The sequence below is a fragment of the Lipotes vexillifer genome, unplaced genomic scaffold (assembly GCF_000442215.2).
Source record: "Lipotes vexillifer unplaced genomic scaffold, Lipotes_vexillifer_v1.1 scaffold36, whole genome shotgun sequence".
Classification (NCBI taxonomy): domain Eukaryota; kingdom Metazoa; phylum Chordata; class Mammalia; order Artiodactyla; family Lipotidae; genus Lipotes; species Lipotes vexillifer.
The window spans coordinates 4,705,685-4,731,403 of record NW_006792448.1 but is presented as its reverse complement, the minus strand read 5'-3'; the positions used below and the strand labels follow the sequence as shown (position 1 = coordinate 4,731,403).

General features: G+C 49.8%; 1 protein-coding gene across 3 annotated transcripts in view; it reads right to left on the bottom strand.

Moving 5' to 3' along the window:
* The window catches only part of LOXHD1 (lipoxygenase homology PLAT domains 1), a 213,373-nt gene that overhangs the window by 74,167 nt on the left and 113,487 nt on the right, over positions 1–25,719 (bottom strand). For all 3 annotated transcript variants that reach the window (XM_007465616.1, XM_007465617.1, XM_007465618.1), the window contains 10 exons: positions 23,165–23,331; positions 22,307–22,411; positions 17,726–17,854; positions 16,420–16,584; positions 15,187–15,368; positions 10,650–10,766; positions 9,742–9,904; positions 5,904–6,058; positions 1,721–1,930; positions 1,462–1,597 (listed from right to left, as the gene is read on the bottom strand). In XM_007465616.1, the coding sequence (XP_007465678.1) occupies positions 1,462–1,597; positions 1,721–1,930; positions 5,904–6,058; positions 9,742–9,904; positions 10,650–10,766; positions 15,187–15,368; positions 16,420–16,584; positions 17,726–17,854; positions 22,307–22,411; positions 23,165–23,331 (1,529 nt within the window). The remainder of the gene's footprint in view (positions 1–1,461; positions 1,598–1,720; positions 1,931–5,903; positions 6,059–9,741; positions 9,905–10,649; positions 10,767–15,186; positions 15,369–16,419; positions 16,585–17,725; positions 17,855–22,306; positions 22,412–23,164; positions 23,332–25,719) is intronic.

Genomic DNA, 25,719 nt, shown 5'->3' with positions numbered 1-25,719 from the left:
TGCACTGTTTGGCTGGTTTTACTTCACTGTGCTTATCACCCTCAATGCTCTGGTTTAGTCGAGTGCACTAATGGCATTATTAAGACTCCATGGCAACATTTGTAGAAACCCTCCAAATACCTTGTCCAAAAGTTTGCCATTGATCCTTCTAAATCTTAGATCCACTCCTTTTGGAACTCACAAACACTCGCCCTTTGAGATAGTCACAGGACACCCAAAGCTCTTGGCTTCTGCTTTTTCTCATCCACAGCCAATAAAAGGAGAGATACTCTCATACTGCTTTTGTTAAAAATAATCATGTTTTTTGTAGAGCAATCTTTTCACAGCGTGCTCTCTGGGGACAAAGACCTTAAGCATCACACCTTACAACCTGGATATTTTGTCTATTGGAAAAGATATCTCCAGAAGGACTATCTTCAATCTTGCTGGAGAGGCCCCTAGCAAGTACTGCTAACCAACACTTGTGCTGCCAAACTCCCGGGAATAGACTCTTGGATCCATGTGACAAAGAAGGAGGCCAAATCCTGATTGGACTTGCACATCATCTAGTGACATGAAAGTAAATATCTCCTAGAATTGAAGCATACAATATTTGATGAGACAACTTTCCCAAGATATCCAGATCAGGTCTGTCAGAAGTTTCTTTCCAAACCTTTGATGATGACATAACACTTCAGATAATCTCCAGAGTCTATTATCTTTGTAACATAGACTTTGGATTAAAAAAATGCTCGAGAGATCTCTCTCCTACCTCTCCTTGTTACTCAAATGTGATCTCATTAGGATTCCAATCTGTGCACTTTCTCTCCAACATGGGACACTATACCCAGGAAAGGCCCTTCCTGACATTAAGGGACAAAAAGCTGCTGAAACCAGAAGACCTGACTCTTGATCAGCGATACTTTCATAGAAAGGTCTTGATCAAGAGGAGAAAATGTAAAAAATTAGTAAATAGAAACCTCAATTAAATAGAGTCAGGAGACCAGAAAGGGGAGCACTCATGCCTTGTGACAACAGGCAGAGCCCAACAGGAAGAAGAAAGACTCCTCTTCTCTCCTGGCAACAACTCAGCCAGTGAAAAGCCACGGACTCTTCGTTTACTACAGCCTTCCCAACTCCATTTTCTCCTCTATAAAAGAGTTCTCCTTCCCTTGCTCTATGGGGAATTGCATGTAGCCTGCCCTGGTTGCAGACTCCAAGCTGCAATTCTCTGCTGATCCTGAGTAAACCCATTTCCACTGGAGAAATGACTGGCAATTTATTTGTTTTAGGTCAACATCTCTCAGTTCACAGGGCTATTGTGGGGATGGAAATAGACAACATGTGAGGAAACTGTGTATAAATTACAAAGTGTTAAATGTAGGTCAAATGATGGTGGGGTCAACACATGGCCCGTCCAAGAACAGTTGAAACACATGCATGTGCCTGCTCCTCCTCTGATGAGTTCTCTGCTTGACTTACCTGGGCCTTCCTGAACGTAGTCAGCCATGGGCCCTGTCACTGTGGCGATGTCGACATCGGCCATCTTGGAGCTCAGGGTGATCTCCCAGAAGTCAGCGGGGCTGCTGCAGTTGCTGCTCCGGTCCCCAGTGTACTCCTGTCCGGAGGAGCACGACCCAGGCCCGTTACACCTCTGGCACTCTGTGTTCCACTGAGCCACCCCAGGTATGAGGATAACAGGCCACGGCTGAACCAAGCCCCCCGGCTGCCCTTCACGCACCTTCTCATAAAAGAGCCTCTCGAGCCGCCCGTCCTCCTTCTTCAGGGACAGCCAGCGCCCACACAGGAACAGGAACTCGTCCTCGTTGGTGTCGTTCCAGATCTCCACCTTCTCCACGTACCAGTCTGCACACAATTTGGTGTTGTCGTGGCGGAGCTTGATCTTGTAGATGACACCCAGGTCAGCAGCCTCGATGATGAAGGTGTCGGCCTGGGGAGTCCAGATGTGTGGACTTGGGTGGTGGGGCGCTCCCCACCTCCACCCACCCCAACCCCATCCATCCAGTACCTTCCATCCCCCTCAACTGTTGGGCTGAACAGACCCTTTCTAGCCAGGAGCCTTCCAGGCCCAAATCCCTAACGCAGAGAGTTTGCTATTCCAAGGCCTCGCTTCCACAATGGCCCCGTTTTGCAGTCCGGCTCCTCTTGGGATAAGCTCTGTGGGTGTTTGGAATATGGACCCTGACGAGCTGTGTGAGTGGGGTGCTCAGCCTGGTACCTGGACATCCTTAGTTATGCTGAGTATTGGCTTGAGGTCAGGTGGGAGGCTGGACGGTAAGAGCTATGGAAGAGGTGAAATCTTTCTGAATAATGAGAGGGGGCTTGAAATTCCCAGGGGAAGCTGGCAGCTAGAGGAGCCAGGTCAGGCTGCAGGAGTGCAGGCAGAGAGGGGAGAGGCTGTGGCGGAGGCCAGGCTGGGGAGAGCACAGGGCATATCACCTGGACTGTGGGTTCATGAGGGATTTCGTCAGGGGTGTGACATTGGCCCTTCTCTGTGTCCCTGATTATATCTTTAGTGATGTGACATTGCACTCTTGGGTGCTTGCATTCTTTTAGGATTGCTCAGTGAGATGTGGAGTTCTAGGCTTTGGGTGATGTGGGGTCAAAACACAGCGGGCAGGAGCCTGGGGAGGGGGAAGAGGGAGAGGTGACTCTGAATGACACCCACTTCCCTTCTGAAAGATATGCTAAGTCACTGTGCTGAGTGCTGGGAACCCAGGGATGATAGGACACCCTGGGCTCCTCCTCAGGACAGCCCAGGTGGTGGGAACAACCACCTGCGTGAGGACTAGGGGCAGGGCTGGCAAGACTTGCCAGGTGGAGGCATTAAGCTGAAGTTGGGGGGCTGGGCCTTCTAGGCAGCCAGGGCAGCTCAGGCTGCGGGCTGAGGAAAGTGCAGGTGAATGGTGTGATGCTGATAGTGGGTGTGGGCCTGTGCAGGCCTTGGGGCGCTGGCAAGTGGCTGAGTCCATTACAGCAAAAATGGGTACACCTTACGACACAGCAGTTCCACTTTGCATCTGTCCTGGGGGGACACCTTCATACGTGCACAAGGATGCTTATTGCAGGATATCTTTTTACAGTGGAAAATTGGGACCCACCTCGGTGTCCACAGTGCTTAGGGAATGGAAAATAACCGTGGCAATGTCGTGTGTGGAATGTAATGTGTGCAGTGGTTACAAAGAACAAGACGACAACATCTGTGTTTGACTCTCCTGACGCATAGATTTCGACGATACTCCACTGCCTGCAAAAAGCACACATATAGGATGATGCCTTTTATGTAAAAAGTTAAAACCACAGAACAGCACTCTGTATTTCCTATGTGCATATGTGCACAGATGCAGAGAAAAGGCTTGGAAAAACGTGGAGATAGGAGAAAGTGTGGAGCGTTCTGGAAACTGGGGCCCAGGGGGACATTCTATGCAGGCTGGCTGGGCAGGCAGTGAAGGTTTGTGAATCCCATGAAAGGCTCAGACCAGATTTGGGATCGGTGGGGAGCTCGACAGGTTGAAGTGAGGGAGTGACTCGGCCACCTTTGGAAGGGTTAACTGGGGACAGCTGGAGGATGGATTGAATTTCAGGGGCCTGGAGCAGGGAGACGAGACTGGCTCACTAAGCAAGGTGCAATAAGGAAGGGCTGAGTGGTGACAAAGTTGACCGGGCTGATCTGAGGGTTATTTAGAAGAGATCCTCTCCATGACTCTCCAAGATTGATTGGATATGGGTGGGAAGGGAGGGCTGATAGGGAGAGGGGTGTCCAGGTGACTCCTAGATTCTGGAGCAAATAAGTAGAGAAGTGGAAGCTTTTAGATGCTCAGCAGTGAACTTAAAGTCCTAACTCATCAGTGACTGAGCCAGAAGTAGCTGCAGCTCCCCCAGTGGGACATCAATACAGGAGGGAAGGAAGAGAAAGGGATGAGGCAGAGACTTTCTTGTTATGTCATAATTGCTAAGAGAGAAAAGAATCTGAATCTAAATACGGAGGAGTATGGATTGCATCACCTTCATTTATACCTTCATTCATTTATTCACTCAAAAAATATTTATGCGCCTACTCTGCTAGGCCCTGTGGATTGAGCCACGAACGAGCGACCTGTCATCCGTATGGCGCACACTGCTGTCTGATGGTGCATTTTCCAGGCACTGTGATGAGCTACAGGAAAGGTGGGCTCTCCCAAGCCTCAACAACAGCCAGCACTAACAAGGAGCTAACTTCATGCCAGGCATGGTTCTAGGCACTTCACATGTTTTAATTCAGTGAACTTATTTTATGGTGGAGGAAACTAAGGCACAGAGATGCTAGGGAACTTGCCCAGGATCACACAGCTAGTCAGTGTCAGAGACAGGAGCTGAACGCATGTGATCTGGCCCCAGCCGCAGGTCTGGGCACGCCTGCGCCGCCTGGCATGACCACGTGCCAGAGCAGCATGTGTGAGTCAGCCTGATGATAACGTCCCTACTTCAGAATCAGGCACACCACATGAGTCACTTGACCTCTTTGTTATTCTATTTTTCCAAAATGAATAGACCTCCTATTAGCTACCTTGTAAGTGTGGCAAACAACTATATTGTGTGTGTGTGTGTTATAAATTTTTTCTCCCTGATACAAAGCGCTCTTCTATCTCTTGTCCAGTTTTTCAGTTCAGGGGTCTAAGTAGCTATTCCCATTCCAGAAGCAGTAAACCAAAGCTATAGGTAATGGGTTCATATATGGATGACAGAGCAAAGGCAGCCCTGGGGCCTGACTCCTCCCAGACCTCAAGGTTAGGCTGGGGCTCCTTCCAGGGGGTCTGGCTCCTGGGGTTACCCACCAGCTGCAGACCTGCTTAGTGACACCTGCTTTCCTTGGCCCAGAGCTACTTTCCTGCTCACCAAGTAGCGAATGTTTCAGCACTAAAGGTCATGCCTGGCTGGGGGTCGGGCTTAAGGAGACCCCTGATAAACACCCACTGGTTGATGCGGGAATCTCCCCAGGCACTCGGCCACAGGGAGGGCCGCAGACTCAGTTAGAGCCAATCACCTTGCTTTCATCCCCACAGCTGTAGCCTGGTCTGGGGGGGTTCGGCAGATTTCGGTGAACGGAGGGGGAAGAGAGGCTGAGGGACAGTGAAGGGGGAAGGTGGCAGGGGCACCTTCCAGAGAGGGGAGCTCTGGCGGAGAGAGGGAGGCCAAGCTGGTGGGTGGGCAAGTTTGGTCGGATACCTTCTTTTTTGTAAAACCACTGTTAGGTCAGAGCTGGCAGGGCCTTGGACACCATCCAGTGGGGTGGTTTTCAAGGCTTTTCTGTAGCCACAGAGCCCCTTGCTTAATAAAGGGCTTGCTTGGCACTCCAATAGATAGGCCAGGTCAGAGTGGACCCGTGCGGGAGGAGTGGCTGCCCGTCTGCTGCCCCTACCCTTCTGTGGCTCCCGTGCTGCCCAGCCTCGGTGCTGCCCAGGACTCTGCACAACACAGTTTAGCTGATTCACATCAGCCTCCTTATTTCACAGATGAGGAAACTGAGGCCAGAGATGCTCAGCAACGTAAGGAGTGGATGGCAGAAGGAGGCCTCCAGACCCCTAGTTCAAGCTGCTGTCTGGGCAACACTGCCACTCTGCAGGCGCTCACCACTCCACACTCGTGACCCACTGCAGTGAGCTGGATTCTTTGAAGACAACCCAGTCTTCAAAGCCCCACCCCTACTCCACTTGCTCAAGCCCCACCCCTACGCCACATGCAGGACCCTGCGTAGGCTGAGAGAAGGGGAGCAGACTCCGTGGGGGGGCAAATGCCCACATAAGGGTGCATGACATCCCGCAAAGTTCCAAGACAAGAAGAGCTGGCCCCTTTCATCCCCACCCCACATAATGATAACGCGACAGGGAGGAGAGGGGCGGGGTAACTCGGCGGGCTCCGCCTACCGTTCCTCTCTCGAATTTGTTGGTGCGGTTCTCTGACTTGCCGAGGTACCGCTCTCCCGTGTCCCCGAGGTCTCCATAGATGGTGATGTAGACCTTGGCGTCCGTCCCTGCCCCGGGAACGTTTCCTGTGAAGATCTGCACCGAGTACAGCACAACTGGGTGGGCAGCCGGACAGACAAAGGGAAGAAAGGGATGGCATTGTTTAGGTTTGGGGGAACTGGATTTGTAGGCGGTATTCAGCTTGTGGCCCAGGACTCCAGAACTGAGCGTCCTCCTTTTGTCTGTTCCCTTACGCACATTCTGCTACAGGTCAGAGTGGCTTCACCAGTGGGAAGTTTACCTCTAAGAGACCCAAGGGATGGAGAATTTTCCAGCCCCCTCTAACCATCCACCCCTCCAGCTGCTTACAGCCTCCGGAGGAGAGACTCAGGAAACTGCCTGACGCACATGTGCACCGTGGTCACTAAATCTATCTGCCGTGACACACTGACAGTAAGGTGCCTTCCCATGTGAGGGTGACCGGTATCAATGCCAGATCCTTCTAAACGGTTTATGGAAAAAATCAAATATTTTTGAAAGAATAGCTTCCCCTCAGTGTCTTTCGTATTTTCATTTACTCTTCAGCCAGCCTGCCCCCAGCTGCCCCCAGTTTTCCTCCAGGGAAATCCCCCTCACCAAAGCCACAGTCACTGCCACCCACTCCTTTATCTCCTATGGCTTTTGGAAAGGGCTCAATAAATACTGGTGTGACAGTTATTAAAAGTTATTCAGGAAAATGAAACTAAACACTGTCTTGGTTTTGTTTTGCTGCTATACACTCATCAGGGAAGAACAAAGTAGCCCCTTTCCCAATCCCCACCCCAGGAGGGAAAGGCAAGGCTTTGTTTTTAGGAAGGCTGAGCATTCTTTGTCTCCTCTCCATATTCCTTTATCCTAGGGGCTTTGGAGTTTCAGGCCAGGGAAGAGGGGACTTAGCTGGATTATCCCCAAGGGGAAGGATGAAAGTTGTGGCTTTGAGGTGAAGGCAGAAATGGTCCAACTGGGAAGAAGTTCAGTTTCCCCAGCCTGGGAGCAGGTGAGGGTTCGAGAGTCCCTATGGGTAGTAGGAAATCCTCACCTGCACAAAGGGACCCAATAAGGAGACAGCTGCCTGGCTTATCTGGGGACTTGAAGTAAGGAGGCCTCCAGGCTGAAGAGAGGGTCTTTTGGGCTTCCCTGGTGGCACAGTGGTTAAGAATCCGCCTGTCAATGCAGGGGACACGGGTTTGAGCCCTGGTCCGGGAAGATCCCACATGCCATGGAGCAACTAAGCCCGTGCACCACAACTACTGAGCCTGCGCTCTAGAGCCTGCGAGCCACAACTACTGAAGCCCGCGCGCCTAGAGCCCGTGCTCCGCAACAAAGACAAGCCACCGCGATGAGAAGCCTGCGCACCACAATGAGAAGCCTGCACACTGCAATGAAGAGTAGCCCCCGCTCACTGCAACTAGAGAAAGCCTGCACGCAGCAACAAAGACCCAAAACAACCATAAATAAATAAATAAATAAATAAATAAATAAATTTATTTTTAAAAAAGAGAGAGAGAGGGTCTTTTGACAAAGCCAGGGTCCATGGAGGAGCATTGCTGGCCATCCAGAGAGATGAAACCTGCACGTCGGCGGGGAGCAAGCAGCAGCAGTGTCACCGAGCGGCAGGAGACCACAGGTGTAGGTCGTTCCCACCTGGACTAAGGATCAGGCCCCTGATGTGAGCCTCAGGATTTTTATAAGACCCTAGAAAAGGGGATGCCCCCTCCCTGCAGTGACTGAGATGGACTTTCTTACCAACCCTTGCAAGTGGGCTCAAAACCACATGTAATTAAATGTAGGAGAGTAAGGTGATGTGAGCTGCTCCTACCGGTTGGTATGGAACATGCTCACGCCCAGAACACGGTTCCTATTATTATCCTCATTTTCCCTTGGATTCCACAGCATTAGTCCTTCCTGCTCTCCTTCTGCCTCTCTGGCTGCTCCCTGAGCAGCTTTATAGGTTCCTGATCATCTGCCTACCCCTCGGATGCCCACGTCTCCCAGGTCAGTCCACTTCCCGCAGCTCTTACCCTGCATGCCCCGGGTGTTGACTTCTGTGAGTTCCCCGCAGCTGCATCTCCAGCCCAGTTCCCTCCTGTGCTCTGGACCCACACCCCCATGTCTACCTTGACTAGACCACAGAGCACAGACTCACATCCAATCCTGAACTCCGCCCCCTCCCTACGTCCGCTTCCCCATCCTCCCTTCTCTGCCACCCCACCCAGCACTCTGCTGGCTAAACCTCCTTGGCGCACTGGGAGAACTGCTCTCAGAGGCCTGTCCCCTCAAGGACAGGAACCAGCACCCCCACCTTGCTCGGCTCAGCTCAGAATCTGACCAGCATTTCACGTGTGCATTAAACAAATCCTCTCGTGTCGAAAAGAGTCAACATCTCCCACGCCTGTCTGGCTAATACTGACATGAGGTAACATTAAGAATCTTGCCACGGTTTAGACACGACAGTCGACTGTCCCCACCCCCCTCATTTTCTCTCCCCGTCCATTTGCTGGCTGTGTATTCAGCCCTACTTCACACCTGGGCGGGACCTCTTCTAGGAGCCCTCGTCCGGGAGTGGGGTGCTGTGTCCCCAGGGCTGTGATTAAATGGCCTTCCTGCCCCTTTCTCCCCGCCCCCGACCCCCCCGCCACTCTCTCCAGTCCTTTGGGAATTAGGAAAACCAATTCAGCTTCTGGGTGCTGAGCAATGTGGTCATGCAGTCAAATCCTACAATTTCTGGATCCTCCTCCCTCCCTATCCCACCAAGGCCACACAGCTCTCCGTGGAAAGATGTTTCCCTAGAAACACCACCCAGCACAGAGTGGGTTTGTGGCATGTTATTAATACAGAACAGCCAAGTGTATCACCGGGCCAGCTTTCCTGGGCATCCTCTGGTTTCCAAGTAGAAAAGGGAATTATCTGCCAGATTCAATAGCAAAGCAAATTTGGAGAAAGGGATATGGGTAGGGAAAAGCATGTTATTGAGGCAACACTTGTTTTTATCTCTTAAGCAAACGGCAACTCAGACTAAAGGAAATGTGAGAGCTATAGCAGAGGCTCAGCTGAGGCTGAGGGCTGAGCCTGGAGCAATACCACCTGGCAAGAGAAGGGAGAACGGCACTCAGGGGCCAGCCAGAGAGGTAAGAAGAGAACCAGAAAACGGTAGTTCAAAAGCAAAGGAATGAGAGCAAGAAGTGTGTGGTCAGGCTGGGGCAAATCAGGCAGAAAAAAACCTTATCAATGAGAACAAGCAAACTGGCACATACAGAAAAGAAACCCATGACCTTGGACACTGAAGCTGCACCTAGCCCCTGAGAACAAACACACCACAGCTCCAGTTCTGTACAAAGCCAGGATGCTATTTCATTCATACTCGGTTGGGACAGCTGGATCCAGCAAGAGCAGAGAGGACCAAGCCCTGCAGATTAGTAGCCAAATTAACTAAGCAAGGGAGAGAACAAGGACCAGTATAGTCCAGGCGCAGGAGGGCACATATTTGGATGTATGATCACACTGTCAGACCAGGAAAGGATTTGCGCACAAACCTCAGAGTGAGATAGCTGAGTACCTTTGAAGAATAGCCCTGCCATTTATTAGCTGAGTGAACTTCGGCAGGTTATGTAACCTCTGTGAGCCTCAGTTGCCCTCTCTATGGAGTGAAGATAATTATAGACTCTACCTCCTGGGTGCAAAGGCTCCGCCCAGCACAGGGCAGGTGCCCTACAAGGGAGGGCTCTGCTGACAGTGATGAGGGTGATCACACCACACTTACTGTCCAGAGGCTCTTCCACTTCCTTGTAGACTTGCCTTAAAGACCCATCTTTCATGTATTTCTCAGTGAAGATATCATAAGGGACCAGTTCTCGAATGGTCTTCTTGTCGTCCTCTGAGGTGGCAAGCCATCGATCACAAGGGAAGGTCAAGGTCTCTGTGCCCTGGGGTGAGGAGGAAGGAGGAAACTGAGCCATTAATGTGGAAACTGCCAACTTCAGTCATTCATCACCATGTCAGCACTCATGGGGACCAACCAAGGACAGGGGTGATGGAGCCCTACTGATTATACAAAAGCCACAGAGGAGCCCCCCCCACCCCCACCCCGCCCCGGCCTGCCCCAATTCCGGCAGATCCAGTCTTACTTAAAGCACTTTCCACACCATGTCGGGTAGGCTCTTGAAGGTGGAGTTCCCTGAGTCACTTAAAAATAGATATCTGAACCCCATCCCAGAGACTCAGACTCAGCAGGCAAGGAGAGGAAGCTCTGTTTTTTTTAAACTGCTCACAGCTCCCAGCTCATACCACAGCCATGACTGACAGCTGCTTCCTAGGTTTAGAATTTCGTGGTTTTGGAATGTTTTCCAAGTTGGTTAGGTGAGTTTCTTTCTCTGAGTTGACCTTGAGTTGCAGGAAGGGCACACTTGGTCACTCACTGGTAGTATGGCTTTGGGGGTGGGGAGCAGAGACATGGTTGCCCAGACCCTCCTTCCTGACCCATAAACCAGGTTCTAAAAGATTCTGCCTTGGACCTGAGTTAGTTCCTGTACTCGGAGTGAACTGGCTGAATTTTCCTTAGATGATTTTATCTCAACTTAAAAAGGCTACCGTTTCTTATAAAGAATCTGTCTTTAATCTCTTCTGAAAAGGGACAAAAGAAACAGCAGGACAGATCAGTCAGAAACTCACATCTTTATCTGGGAGGAGCCTGCGGATGTCCACGTGGGAGCAGTGCCAACCAGGATTTATGCCCGTATTATCATGGCCAATCCGAATTTTTTCAATGATTTCTCCCACGTCTTCTAACTTTGGAAAGGAGAAAATGTACCAGATGTTGGCTGAAAGGTCCTGGAAAGTACAACTTCAGCAAAACCCTGCCTCCCCAGGGCATCCACCCTTGAGCCCCTTTGAACTTCCTGGGGTCACTTTCTCCCAGTATGTCCCTCCTGTCCAGCCAAGCCAGCCCCTGCCCTCCCCTACATATGCCGTGCTCATACCTCCCTTCCTCTCCCCGAGCTTAACATCAGCCTAGACTTCAGAACTCAGTTCACTCAAGCTCTGGGAGGCTGCCCCCCGCTTTTCATGGTGGAGCCCAGCTCCTTGTCTTCTAGTAGTGGCTTAAGAACTGACTGGGGGCTATCAGAAGATGAGTTCTAGCTCTGCCCGTGCCCTCTCTTGCCACCCTTACCTTCTCCTTGGCCCCCAAGAGCCCCCTTCATCTCCAGCCACTCCTCTTCTATATCCCCCAAATTCCAGTCCCTCAAACTCTACATTCTCTTGTCACAGGGCCTTTGCACATGCTCCCCCTGCCCCTTCCCTTTTCTCTTCTTTACCTAAACCAGTGTTTGTTCAACCTCATCATTCAGGTCTCAGCTCAAGGATCACTTCTTCAGGGAACCCCCTTGACCACCTTAAGAAAGTCAAATCTCTTCACGATAGGGTCTGACAGCACCCTATAACCACCCCACACAGCAGTTCTCAGTTAGAAGTTTGCATTTACCTGTGTGATAAAGAAGGTGTGATACCTTCTTCTCTACAACTGAAAGCCACAAGGGTAGGCATCACATCTGTTTTGCCCATCACTGCATCCCCAAAGCCCAGAACCTAGGTTCTCAATAACTATTGGCTGGAAGGATGAAAGAATGATTGTTTCCTCATTTGAAAAATGGGTATGACAAAGTCAGCTGGGTTCTCTCACATGCAGTGCTGAAACTTAACTACCAAGTTATGTACGAATGTCCCCTTGAATGAAAAAGCTGATTACGTGCGTGCCACAGTGAGCCCCTGAAATTCAGGAGCTGTGATCTCCTGTCTCTCCTGCCTGGAGCCTATGGGCATAAGGTGCAAGGGAGGAACTCAGCCAGGAGTGACTTATCCCCAGATTCTTCCCTTGGAGCCCTCTAAGGAAGCAGGGAGGTGGCCAGTCACAAGGCAAGGTAGCCACTCAGCTGGCACCTGTCTCCCCGGCTCTCTCTCTGCCAGGCTGCCCTCCATCATCCCACCAGGTCCCACTCCAGGGCCTCTCACAGTTCTCATGTGTCATATTCTCTTCTGAAATGGTGCTGTATATATCAGTTCACACCCTGCCTCAGCCCTATGGGGATCTGAGCAATCACAGGTGGATATAAACAAGGAAGTCGGGGTAAAGGGAAAAGAGGGTAGGGAAATACAGTAATACCCAGGTGCTCTGGCTCATGGTTGGTCCACGGAATTCACGCCTTTTGCTTTGGCAGTTGGGGGTTAAAGAGGGTGTGCAGACTTGAGTTTCCTGGTAGCAACTGTGCAAAGCTACCCACCTGGCCTGCTCCATCAAGGTCTCAGTGCTACAAAGAGATGGCTCCAGGACGGATGAGAGCTCCCGATGAGTGAATGGCATCTGAATGAGTGATTGAGTCATTCATCAAATGCAAAGCCTCCATAACTCTAGACAGATGTGACCTGGGAACGGACTAGAACAGCTCCCACCGCTGCATACCCTCCGCACACACCGCCCACAGTCAGCAGCCACGGTAAGGCCCATCAGCACTGCTTGAGAAACCTCCCCCTAGTCCCACCCCACCTCCATCCTTCCCAGTTGCAGCCCTACGAGCTGTGTGATCTAGACAAGGCACTTGACCTTCCAGGTCTCAACTGCCTCATCTATCAAATAGGAAGATTGCTCAGCTTAAGGCAGAGGCATGGGCAGAGCAACCCTTCGAGGTCACTCCTACATCTAAGATCGCAGACGTGCTTCTTTTTGTCAGTGATTCTCTCCTTCCAAGTGACCAATATGGCGCCACATTGCTGGAGACACCCTGAGTTAACAAGATGCTATAACTGTCATTGCTTCTGCTGCCCTGCAGCTCCGCTGCAACTCCCCGCTGGCCAGCTCACCCATGCATCATCAGAGAAGTGGTGTCCCCCACGAGTCCTCGGGCTTTCTGAATCATTACACAGAGACCAGTGATTTCACAGGGCCTTATCCTTTGACAACAGGAGAAACAGGAAGCTACGGGTGAGATCGTGGCTCACAGAATCTGCACTCAAGGACGCTGAGCTGTCAGGCAGCTGGCAAATGGAATCATTTGCCAGCCTAACTCTTGGAATGGTGATGAGGATTAAATGAGTTGACACACACCAAGTGCTGAGGACAAGGTTGGCACATGGCAAGTGCTCAGTAAATATTAGCTATTGTTGTTATTTTCCCAGCCGATCTGTGTGTCTGAGGACGAGGCCACGGAGAGAGGATGGGGCTTGCTCATGAGTTAGAGGCTGAGCAGAACCAGAACCCAGGGTTATGGGCTTGCAACCCAGCACTCCACCTCTTATCTGAAGATCAACTGGAAAAGAGAAATGGAGAGACAGGGACACAAAGCGATCTCATTTGTTTATAAGTTCTCATACACCCAGCTCCCAGATAGATTTGAAAAGAAAAAAGAAATAAGATAGCAACAAATTGCTGGCAAATTATAGCTGCCCATTAGGCAGACTTCATTGATAAAACTTCCCGGAAGCCATGCTGAGGTGTAATCACAGCTCCGGTCCCTGACGGCATCAGGCTTGGATGACGCACACGCCATGACATCTCGGGTGGGTGAGGTGTTGCTCTGTGTGCGTAGATGAATCATCCTTGAATTTTCCTTGTTAAAAAACTCCACCAAGGTGGCGCAGTGGTTGAGAGTCCACCTGCCGATGCAGGGGACACGGGTTCGTGCCCCAGTCCGGGAAGATCCCACGTGCCGCGGAGCGGCTGGGCCCGTGAGCCATGGCCGCCGAGCCTGCGCGTCCGGAGCCTGTGCTCCGCAACGGGAGAGGCCACGGCGGTGAGAGGCCCGCATACCGCAAATAAAACCCCCAAAAAACAAACAAACAAACAAAACTCCATCAAGGTGGCAAACTTCCCAGAAGTGCTGACTGCTCCCAGAGAAGGTGGGGAGGGGAAAGGGAGTCCCCCGGGGTAGACACAGCCCGAGGAAGAAGGAAGGGGCTCTGGACTTTGTTTCCCACCAGAAAATAAGGGGCACCTTTGCAAAAGTCCCCACCACCTGGAGAGCCCAGGCTCCCATCTCCCACGCTGCAGAGTCACATCCCCTTCAGGTTCTGCTCCATCTCGTCCTCGAGCCAAGTCGCATGACTCTCCTCTGGCCAAACCTCAAAGCACTTGCTGTGCTTACTTCCACCTCTGGCCATGATGTTCCCCTTGCTAGGAATGCCTTCCCTCCTTGCTCCTGCTTATGTCCACTTTCAGGTCCAGCTCAAAACCACCGCTTCCAGGGAGCCCTCTCCCATCTCTGAACACCTATAGCATGCTCAGTCAGCCCCGCTGTTTGCCCTCATCACCATGGACTAGTCTACTACAGCAGCTAAGAGCACATATTGTGAGCCAGTCCTCCTGGCTTTGAATCCTGCTTCCACTATGCCTTGGTTGTGTGATTTCATGTAAGCTACTAAGCTCTCTGTGCCTCAGTTTCCCCATATTAAAGCAGGGGTGATTAAAGCGCAGAGGTGCTATGAGGGTTAAGTGAGTTAATATGGGTAAAGCCCTATGACGGTGCCTTCTTACCCCCAGGATCAGTTACTATGATGATCGCCAGACTCTCTCACTAGCCTCGTGTGAGATCTGGAGTTCCCTAGCTGGACTGCAAGCCCCTTGCAGGCGTAGTCTGGGTCCTCTTCTTCCCTTGTCTCTCCCACCCCACCTGGCACGCAGTGGAGTGCACAGGGAGGCACGGGACTGAGTGCAGAGAATACCAAGGTGTGGATGTGGTGACATACATCCACAGTAACCGTCGAACAACTCTCAGGCCAGAGTTGAGGGGGAACCGAGGAATATACGGATGCTCTTTTGTGTATGAGAGGATTGGCCATAGCTTATCAGATGAATGGGAGACAATTATGCGATGAGAAAGTCTGGAAGCCGGCTCTCTCCACGGGTCTCTGTTGTTGGTAGCACTGGAGATGGCCCCAATGGAACTGGAATTGTGCTTCTAGCTCCCTAAGCCCTATCCACTCATGATCACCTTTGATTCAGACACTGGTCCTGGAAGGGCAGTTTCACTGTCCTCCTGGCTACTCAGATGCACTGAGGCTCAGAGAGGTTGGATGAACTGCCTGTCTCCCTCACTCACAGCAGCGCGTCAGAGGGAAGGCACACGTCAGACTCTGGACAAAGGGCTCCTTCTCCTTGTCTTCTGGCCCATCCTGCCCCCAGCCCTGGCTCCCCCGGCAGCCTGCCAGACCCAGGTACCTCCATTATGAAGCGGGAGGCGGACTTCCTCTCAAAGAACAGCTTCTGCTCCCTCTTGTTGGTACATAGGTACTTTTGCTGGGTGCACACGGCATCGCAGCCATAGATGATGATGAAGATGTTGGCGTCTGTCCCAGCGGCAAAGACATCACTGGTGTAGAGGGTGATCTCGTAAGGGACAACTAAGGTGGGGGACAGAGGGCAAAGTCAGAGGGGAGGTGAAAACAGGACACAGGCAGGTCAAGTTCTTCACGAGCACCACCATCCCAGATGGTCCCTTCATTGGGAGCTGCTACCCAGGGACCTGAACCTTCACATGGTTGCCTAGCAACCACAGGGTGAAGGGAGGTGTTTTGTCATGCCTAGTGGCCACAGAAAGCTCCTGTCACCTCAGACCAGGGTCTCCGTGCCTCTCCCATCACAGAGCTAGTACAACAGACTGGCTGAAAGCACAGGCTCTAGCCTGACTATCTGTGTGACCTGGACGAGTCACCTACAAGCCTTGGTTTCCTCATTTGTAAAGTGTTCTGAATGGAGTCCTTGGCTCTAGACACTCTATACACAGGAGCATTATGTTTCAGGGGACAACAGCCAATTGGATCAGCCAGTCTACAGTGGTGAGAGTCCTTTCTCTTCTCTTCCCACCCCTTGCTACTCATCCACTGACTCCAACTGGCCTGCCCCTCAACCCCTCAGCACAGACTTTCTGATGATGATAGAGGAAGGAAAGTGTCAAAACTTCACCTAGTTGTTCCACTTCCTCCTTTCCTTTAGCTGGTAAAGGAATTACATTTACCTTCTTTTAAAGTTCTTTTTCCCCCTAATCAGGATAAAATCTTATAGTGGTGATTTCTTTGGTGTGTTAATGACTGGAGTGAGGATTGGTGAAGGGGTTGATAATGATCCTTCACTGTTCGACCTTTATCTTTTCTTCCTTTCAGGTCTTACAACTATTCTACATTATTATCTCTATTTTGTAGACAAGAAAACTGAACTCCAGAGAAGTCAGGCTCTCTGCCTGTTGTCACCAGCTAGTTTGGGGTACAGTGTGGAATACATCCCATATTTCCTTTCGCTGGGTCCAGGGCTCTGTCCACAGCCAGCACAGGGCCAGGGGAATTTCCAAGGTGTGCCTGGCCAAGGGTCAACACTGGATGATGGACCGGGACTGAGTTGGGGTGATGAGCAATGGGGTGCAGGAGGAGGCCCAGCCTTGCTGTGCAAGATTCCTACATGGTGTATACAGCCTTGTCTGAAGTTCCGCGTGGAAGAGGTCCCTGACGATGGCACCATCGTCTTCATTCTTGGCCAACCAGCGGCCACAGGGGAATGTCATGCACCTTCCAAGGGATGGGGCGTCCACCTCTACCCAGTCTACAAACCAGCCTGGAGCCTTGCCTGGAGGGAAGGAGACACAGAACTCATCAAGGACCTCTACACAGATGGTTTTCTGTGAACAACTTCAGGGACTCCAAACATCCTTCCCTACTCGATGGCTGGTGCTTATAGCTCCACCGTGAACATGCCATCCCTTCTGCACACAGCATTACTGAACTGACTCCCCTGCACCCAGCTGAAAGTGGATCACACTCCAGCCTGCTGTCAGTGAAATTAGCAAGAGCAAAGGAGCATGGGGAGGAGATGACAGGAGGCAGAGAGGCTGAGGGGAGGGAAGCAAGGACACTGTCCAAGGTGGAAGGTGCTCCAAAGATGGAGCCCAGAGATGCCAGAGAGAGCCTGTGTTAATGAGGACTCCATAGTTTCACCCGGTGACGGGGCGAAACACTGGGCTCCCTGGCCTCAGTTTGTGATACATGAAGGCAAGGGAAACTAGTGAAGGATCAATGCTCCTCCCTGGGAAAATGAGTGCTCAGCTTTAAAGAAAGAAATGGAAGCCAGGCAGAGACCCTGTTCCTCAGTCCCAGAGGGAAGGAGGAAGGCCTCCTTCCTCAGGCTTAGAAGATATGGTTTGAAGACCAAGAAAATGAGTCTGCTTTACTGAGAGAGAACAAACTTGGGCACAGCTTTTGTCTGGCTGCAGTGTCAGTGGGTTCTGGGAAGAACTGGTTCCATCAGTGGTTCTCAAAGTGGAGCCCCCGGACTAGCAGCCTCAGCATTACCGGTGAGAAACATAAACTCTCGGGTCCCACCCCAGACCTACTCCAACCAAAGGCTGTGGGTGGGGCCCAGAAATCTGTGTTTTAACAAGCCCCCCAATGTGGTTCTGATACACATTCAAATTTGAGAACCACTGATCAGGGATTCTCAAATCTGGCTGCCCACTGAAATTTCTGAGACTGCGGTTTTGGGGAAGGCTTTAAAAGTCACCAGTGTCCTGGCCCCTCCCTGATCAATTAGACCAGAATCTCTGCGTGTAGCCAGGACTCTACCAGACTGAAGGGACTGAGGAAGCTGTGTCATTATGGAAGGCAGATGACATCCAAGTCTACCTCAGATTCTTGCCTAGACACCCACGGGGACCTGACCATGGTCCTCAAGTTCTTAGCCAGGAAAAGAGGGAAGGAAGGCAGAGACCTACCTGTGTTGTCATGGCCGATCCTGACTTTCCACAGATCTCCCAGGTCCAGGGTCTCCACTGTGAAGATTTCGATGCTGTCCCTCTCAAACTTGTCACTGTTTGTCTTGGAGGATTTCAGGAGGGTCATTCCTGCCAACCAAATGACCCCAACATGACTGGCTGGGCCTGAGACCTCCCAACCTAGTCTGACCACCTTTTTTCGTCTCTCCTCATAATGACCAAATTTCTGAACTTTCATCAAATTTAGACTGTACAATTACCATCCACTTGGCGTCTTTGGCATTTTGTGTGTGTGTGTGTGTGTGTGTGTGTGTGTGTGTGTGTGTGTGTATGTCCTTTTATTAAGCTTTACAATAATCTTTTGACATATATATATATATATTATATATATTAAAAAAATTTTTTTTTTGCCGTATGAGGGCCTCTCACTGTTGTGGCCTCTCCCATTGCAGAGCACAGGCTCTGGATGTGCAGGCTCAGCGGCCATGGCTCACGCGCCCAGCCGCTCCGCGGCACGTGGGATCTTCCCGGACCGGGGCACGAACCCGTGTCCCCTGCATCGGCAGGTGGACTCTCAACCACTGCGCCACCAGGGAAGCCCTTGACATATATATTTTTATTTCCAGTTTGCATCTAAAGAAAAGGAGACACACCCAGAAATTAAGTGCCTTATCCAGGGTCATCCAGGAGGGCTCTAAGTCAATGTGTGCTCGCCTTTCACAATCCCCACATTTCTCCATGGCCGGGAGGGAGCCAGTGACAGAGCCACCCTCCCACTCTCCCTGCGGAAACAGGGCCTCCCCTGCAGGGATGGGGCATGTGGGAATTCTCTAGAGACTCTTCTCTGGATGACAGAAGGAGGGTTGGCTTCAAATGCCCCTGACCAGCCATCTCACATACATTATCTGTCCTGGGACTCTGGCTGCGTGTCAGTCTGAAATTTAAGGTGGTTTCAGGATCATCACCATCTCCTCCTGCCTCAGCTTCCAAGTCTCCTTAACCCTGTAAGTCCCACCTCATGTAGGAAGTCTTCTGATAACCTAGACACATTGCAGACTGGTTTCAGCACACAGAGTCAGACAGACCTTGGTTAGATGCCCGGTTTTTCCACTTAGCATCTGGGTGGCCTTGGACAAATTACTTAATTCCCTGAAACTGGTTTCCTTGAATGTCAAAAGGGATGGTCTTCCCCATAGAGCTGTTGTGAGTATTTAATAAGATGATGACTTGTGTCTTCAAAAATGTGCCTAACACATAGCAATTCCTTGGCAAATAAAAGCAGTTGTTAGGACCCCTCAATTTCATTGACCATGGCTCAGTAACTATTGCAAGGACATTCATTTATAAGTTTTGGCCTGATTCATTCATTATATCTGCATTACCTAACCTAGTAAATAATAATAATAATAAATGTTTTATTGAGTGTCATTTTGTCTCAAATATTTTACATGTTCAATTTCATTAAATACACAACTCTATGAAGCATGTACTAATATAATCTCCATTTTACAAATGGGGGAAACTAAAGCACAGAGAGATTAAGGAACTTGCCCAAGGTCACACAGCTAATAAATGGTAGAGCAGAAGTTTAAACCAATCAGTCAAGCTTGAGTCCATGCTCTATATCATCACAGTGCTGAATTAGAATAAGAGCACCCCAAAGTCAGGGATTAAGCTCCTTCATTCTTCAGCAATTCTTGGCATAGAGCTCTGGACCCACAGGGTTTTGAGCAAATATGCGATGACTACATATTTGAGGGACTGGTTCCTCTCTGAATTCAGACAGAATGTCTGGACACATGGTCCAAGTGGATGGCTGACTCCAGCACTATATGCCACCTTCTCTGATTGCCTTGACAGAGGCTCCAGAATGACCCCAAGACTCCTTGAGCAGCTCATATGGAGAGTACCATGGAACCCATTGGCTGAATCTCACAGGAGGTTGGGAAGAGCCACTGGTTCCCAGGTTGTTATTGAGGTAGAGATAGAGTTAGGGCTACCTCTGCCTTTAGAACAGAAGGAGAAAGCTGGCAAAAGACAGAGAAGAGATCACTCGCTGTTTGGACTGAGGAGCCCATTTGCTACAGTTTTGAAAGTCAAACAGAGTGACACCTCAAGGAATGGCACAGGAAATGGTAAAAACTTTCAGAAAGGCCTGAACAGAGAATTGGGCACCATTACTTGGGGAGAGGATACCGAAGGAAAGATGATTCACATGGCTTCCAAAGGTGGTAGAGGTGGTAGAGGCAGCAGTGAGGACCAAGAGAGGGCAGGGGGCTCTCTGTCCCCAGAATGCAATAGGCCTGACTTAGTAAGATTTAGGAAGAATTTTAAAAGAACTGGCATTCACAACCGAGACAGACAAGTCACCTCACAGGGAGATTTTTTTTTTTTTGCTGTATGCGGGCCTCTCACTGCTGTGGCCTCTCCCATTGCGGAGCACAGACTCCGGACGCGCAGGCTCAGCGGCCATGGCTCACGGGCCCAGCCGCTCCGCGGCAGGTGGGATCTTCCCAGACCGGGGCACGAACCCGTGTCCCCTGCATCGGCAGGCGGACTCTCAACCACTGCGCCACCAGGGAAGCCCTCACAGGGAGATTTTTAAGAAAAAAGGAATTGCCTTTCTCTGTTGGGGCTAGTTGCATGAAATCTTTCAAGAGTCAGAGGCATGCAAGAATACACAATAGGGAAAGGATAGCCTCTCCAATAAATGGTGGAAATGGATGTCTACGTGTAAAATACTTAATTAGGACCCTTATCTCATACTGTACATAAAAATCAACTCAAAATGAATTACAGATTTAAACAGAAGGACTGAAACTGTAAAACTCCTAGAACAACGCATAAAAGAAACACTTTATGACATTGGTCTTGGCAATGATTTCATGAATATGACACCAAAAGCACAGCAACAAAAAATAAAATTAACAAGAGGGACTACATTAAACTAAAAAGTTTCTACACAGCAAAGGAAACAACAGAGTGAAAAGGCGACATACAGAATGGGAGGGGCTTCCCTGGTGGCACAGTGGTTGAGAGTCCGCCTGCCGATTCAGGGGACACAGGTTCGTGCCCCGGTCCGGGAAGATCCCACATGCCGCAGAGCGGCTGGGCTCGTGAGCTCTGGCCGCTGAGCCTGCGCATCCGGAGCCAGTGCTCCGCAACAGGAGAGGCCACAACAGTGAGAGGCCCGCGTACCGCAAAAAAACAAAAACAAAAACAGAATGGGAGAACATATTTGCAAACTATATATCTATAAGGGGTTAATCACCAAAATATATAAAGTAATCTTACAACTCAATAATAAAAAAACTAAGAACCCAATTAAAAATGAGCTAAGGACTTAAATAGACATTTCTCCAGAGAAGACATAAAAATGGCCAACAGTATAAGAAAAAATGCTCATTGTCACTAACCATGAAGTAAAGGCAAATCAAAACCATAATGAGATATGTCACACCTGTCAGGATGGTTACTATCAAAAAAACAAAAGGGCACTTCCCTGGTGGTCCAGTGGTTAAGAATCTGCCTTTCAGTGCAGGGGACGTGGGTTCCATCTCTGGTCAGGAACTAAGATCCCACATGCCACGGGGCAAGTAAGTCTGCGTGCCACAACTACAAAGCCCACGTGTCACAACTAGAGAGAAGCCCTTGCACTGCAACAAAAAGCCCGGGCACCACAATGAAAGATCCCATGTGTTGCAAGTAAGACCTGATGCAGCCAAAAATAAATAAATTAAAAAAACCTAAACAAACCAAAAGACAACAAGTGTTGGTGAGGATGTAGAGAAATTGGAACCCCTGCACACAGTTGGTGGGAATGAAAAATGATGCAGTTGCTATGGATAATAGTATGAAAGTTCCTAAAAAAGTTAAAAAGAGAGCTACCATATGAACCCACAATCCCAATTCTGGGTATATATCCAAAAGAATTGAAATCAGATTCTTGAAAAGTATTAGCGCTCATGTGTTCATTGCAGCGCTATTCACAATAGCTAAGAATGGAAAAAATCCTAAATGTCCATTGACAGATGAATGGATAAAGAAAATATGGTATATGGTATGGTATTATACAGCCTTGTAAAAGGAGATTCTCCAATATGCAACAATGTGGATGGTTCTTGAGGATATTATGCTAAGTGAAATTAGCCAGACACAAAAGGATGAATACAGCATGACTCCATTTAAATGAGGTATCAAAATCAAATTCATAAAATCAAAGACGGAAATGGTAGTTATCAGGAGCTGGGGATAGGAGGAAATGGGGGTTTGATAATCAACAGGCATAAAGTTACAGTTTAGTAAGTTTAATAAGCTCTAGAGATCTGCTGTACACCACATACCTATAGTCAATGACCATGTATCGTACATTTAAAATTTGGTAAGAAAATAGATTGCATGTTAAGTATTCTTCATAAAATAAAATAAAATAATAAAGAGAATTTAAAAATATGGTTTCTTAAAATAAAAGAGAGAAAGAGGGAGAGTCATGTCCAGTATTTCCTTGGAAAATTGCACTGAATCTCCCAGTCTCCCTGGAGGGGAACGTGGGTGAACCTCGGCCCTGCGTTGCTCTCTTACCAGTGTCATCTTGAGTGCCAAAGAGTGTGATGAAGACATTGGCATCGGTGCCCGCGTTCTTCTTGTCCCCGGTCTTTATGGTCACTGAGAATGTGGTAGATTTATCTGCCAGGAGAAGAGTGTGGAGAAGTGAGTGGTAGATTCCACCTCCCATGAAGGGAGGAGGAAGAAAACGTACTGAGCATGTTTCTCTGCTTGTCTTGGCTGTTTTTATGAATCACTTTACTTGTAGCATGTGTTCTTCTGCAGTTGCCTTTAGTCTGGAAACTTCCTGAAGGCAGAGATGAGGTCCCCCCACCCCACGTCCAGCTCACACAGGAAACCCTCAATCAGTAAAGTTGTAGGATGCTTGGGGAAGACTTGGGGTGACTGTGGGGTTCAGAGGCTCAACAGCCAGGAGCCCTGGTGTGACTCCTTCAGGTTGGGAAGTTTTAGGGATGCATGTTTCAAGGAAGGGAACACAAGCATCATAGAACTCTTGAAAGTTCATTATTTCCCTTGACGAAAATATCCATATTGAGAGTCTATAATGTGCTTGGAGGGGAGGACACAAGACTAAGTCAGAGTCAGCTATAACTATTCTATTCCATTCCATTCCATTCCATTCCTTCCATTCCATTCTATTCCTGACAATAACTCCATGCTAGACCATGTACTTTATACCCAGCCGTATGCTAGACATGTGAGAATACGCCCCCTTCACCTCCCCATTCTTGCCGTGGAGGAATGAGAGAACAGATAGATTCCCAGGGAAGGAAGTGCCCAGAGCCCACAGGGGAAGGGAAGATGGAGACCTAGTGGGGGAGAGACAGAGGAAAGGGGTGTTGGAGGGGAGAAATCAGCTCTAGGTTAGGAAACCTTTCTGCTCCAGGGCCAGGTTGTCGAGGGGGTTGTTGTCATCTCCCCCACCCTCCTCATCCTCGCTTGGTGGCAGCACATAGGACTCATCCACTGGCAACAGCTCCCTGGACAGCTGGCCATCATCCTCCTCCACTGCCAGCCAGCGCTGGCATGGAAAGTAGTACCTGTGGGGACAGGGGTTGAGGAGAATTGAGGGATGTCTCTTTGGAAAGGTGTCATGAAACAGTAGTCATGGGCTGAGGAACGAGAGGCCATCATGGGGCCCAAATGCCCCCCTGTCTTCCCCCACACCCCCAGCATTGCCCTCCCATCCTATCTAGCCTGGGAGTCACCCCATTAGTCACTTGGCTGGAGTAGACAACAAACATGGGATGTGGTTTCCATACAACCCCACTGAAAATGGTTGGGTAACAGTGCCTGGAGCACAGCAAACCCTCAATCAGGGTCCTATTGGAGGAATCTAGAGGAAAAGGGGCTTCTGGGGACTGTTCCAGCCTTTTCTAGAATCAACCTGTTAGTGAGAGCCACTTTGGCAGAGAACGTTGTACACACAGGAGGGGCTTCATACCCAAGGGCTGAATTAGTGGATTTTAATGGAATGACCCAATTATGCTTCTGGAAGGTGCAAAGAGTATGGCTAAGGAGATGGCACAACAGACAGCGGGCGCCACCCAGGGAAGGGAGGTCCAAGGTAGACTCCTCAGTGGAGAGGCTGAACCCAGAGCAAGGAAGGCGCCTGGACGGAAGGGAAAGAAGGATGGGGGCCGAGAGAGGCAGCAGGGTGCGGGAACTGAGGATTCGCCTCTAGAGCCAGACTGGGGTTGAATCCTGGCTCTGCCGTCTACAGTCATGTGAGCTTGAACAAGTTTCTTTACCTCTTTGTGCAAAGGTTGCCAGATTTAACCAATAAAATCACAGGACTCCCAGTTAAATTGGAATTTTAGATAAGTAAGTAATAATGTTTCAATATAAGTATGTCCTATCTAGTATTGGGGACATACTTATACTAAAACATTACCCATTGCTTATCCGACATTCAAATCTAATTGGCCATTCTGCAGTTTATCAGGCAACCCTCTGTAGAATGAGGATGATAGTGCCTATTTCATAGGTGGTTGTGAGGATTTCCTGACTCAAACATTTTTAAGTGCTTCAAAAACATGCCTGGCTCTCAGTATGCTCTTGGTTAGGAATTTGCTAAAACTATTGTGAAGATGATGATGATTCTTCTTACGCTTCCTTTCTTCCTCTTCAGTCCATGCCTGGGATCTCTGGAGACTGTGGGCTGGACAGTTCCCACTGGGCCCCTGAGCTTTCAGAACAACTCCGAGGGTTTGGGGATGCAGCCCATCTCTACAGCCCCATCTGCACCCCTTCCCCACCGCTGTCCAGGTGCGTAAGATGCATTCAGGGTCTGGTCAAAGTCTGGAGAGGTGGGAGCAGTGTAGGCCAAGGGTCTCGTCCCTGTCTGAGCCCCACATCCTCCTACAGTCCTTACTGCTTCCCAACATCAGCATGGTAGAGGGGCAGCGCCAGAGGACGCCACCTCGGCCCAGGGGCTCGGATGGGGCACAGAGGGGCAACTGTGTATTGAGAGATGTGGATTTAAAGGGTGGGAGGAGCTCAACCTTGGGAGATATAAACCAAATTGCTATGAAATTAGTGTTTAAGTGAAAAATGTATATCGTTCCACTTCTCTGCCTTTCAAATATTTGAGTGGGAAAGTTAAACTTTTACTAATTTATGAATAATAGGCTTTAGTTCTAAATTATGGCCGATTAAGGGAGAGAGACAGAAATAAAGAAAAGAGTGGGGTTGGGGCTGAGGTGGAGTAATGAGAGTATGGGAAGCTGGAGGAGGACAGGGACAGAGGAAGAGAGATGCGTAAAGAAAGAGCTGGGGGAGACTGATGCTGGGAGAGAAAAAAGTCAGTAAGAGGGCAAGGCACAAGCCCTCCCACACCCGTGAAGAGCGCACGCACGGGGAATCAGAGCCTGGCTTCTTGGCACCACCCCCGTGGTCCCTGAGATACCTGCACCATGAAGTTAAAGGCCCTTAGCACACCCATGTCTGCAGCCTCCGCAGGCAGGAGAACCAGAGCTGGAGCCAGGATGGGCCTGAGCGCTGGACGTTTAGCCTCTATCCTCACAGCAACAACAAGCACTCACAGGAGGTCTAGTGGAGGACTGGGCCTACTGGCCCCTCCCCTTCCTCCCACAGGAATAAATCTTGCTCAAGCAGGTCTGCGGAGGGGAGTAGGTAGGGATTTTTCAGAAGCAAAGGGGAAGAGAGGCATGCAGGTGTTCTAGCCAGGTATGCCCACCACTCCACTTAAGCAAGGGCAATGGAAGGAAGAGCCAGGGGTTGGGTCAGCAGGCAGTTTAAACTGAGCATTGGAACAAAGCTCGGGGCCACTGAAAGTATGAGTTTCACTTGAAAGTTAAACTGGAATGAGTGGATTGCAAAACTGAACGCTGTAAAATGTATTTAATGTGTGGCCTTTCCCATTTTGTGCACAAAGGCTGGAGCACATCAAGTATGTCAACTGGTGG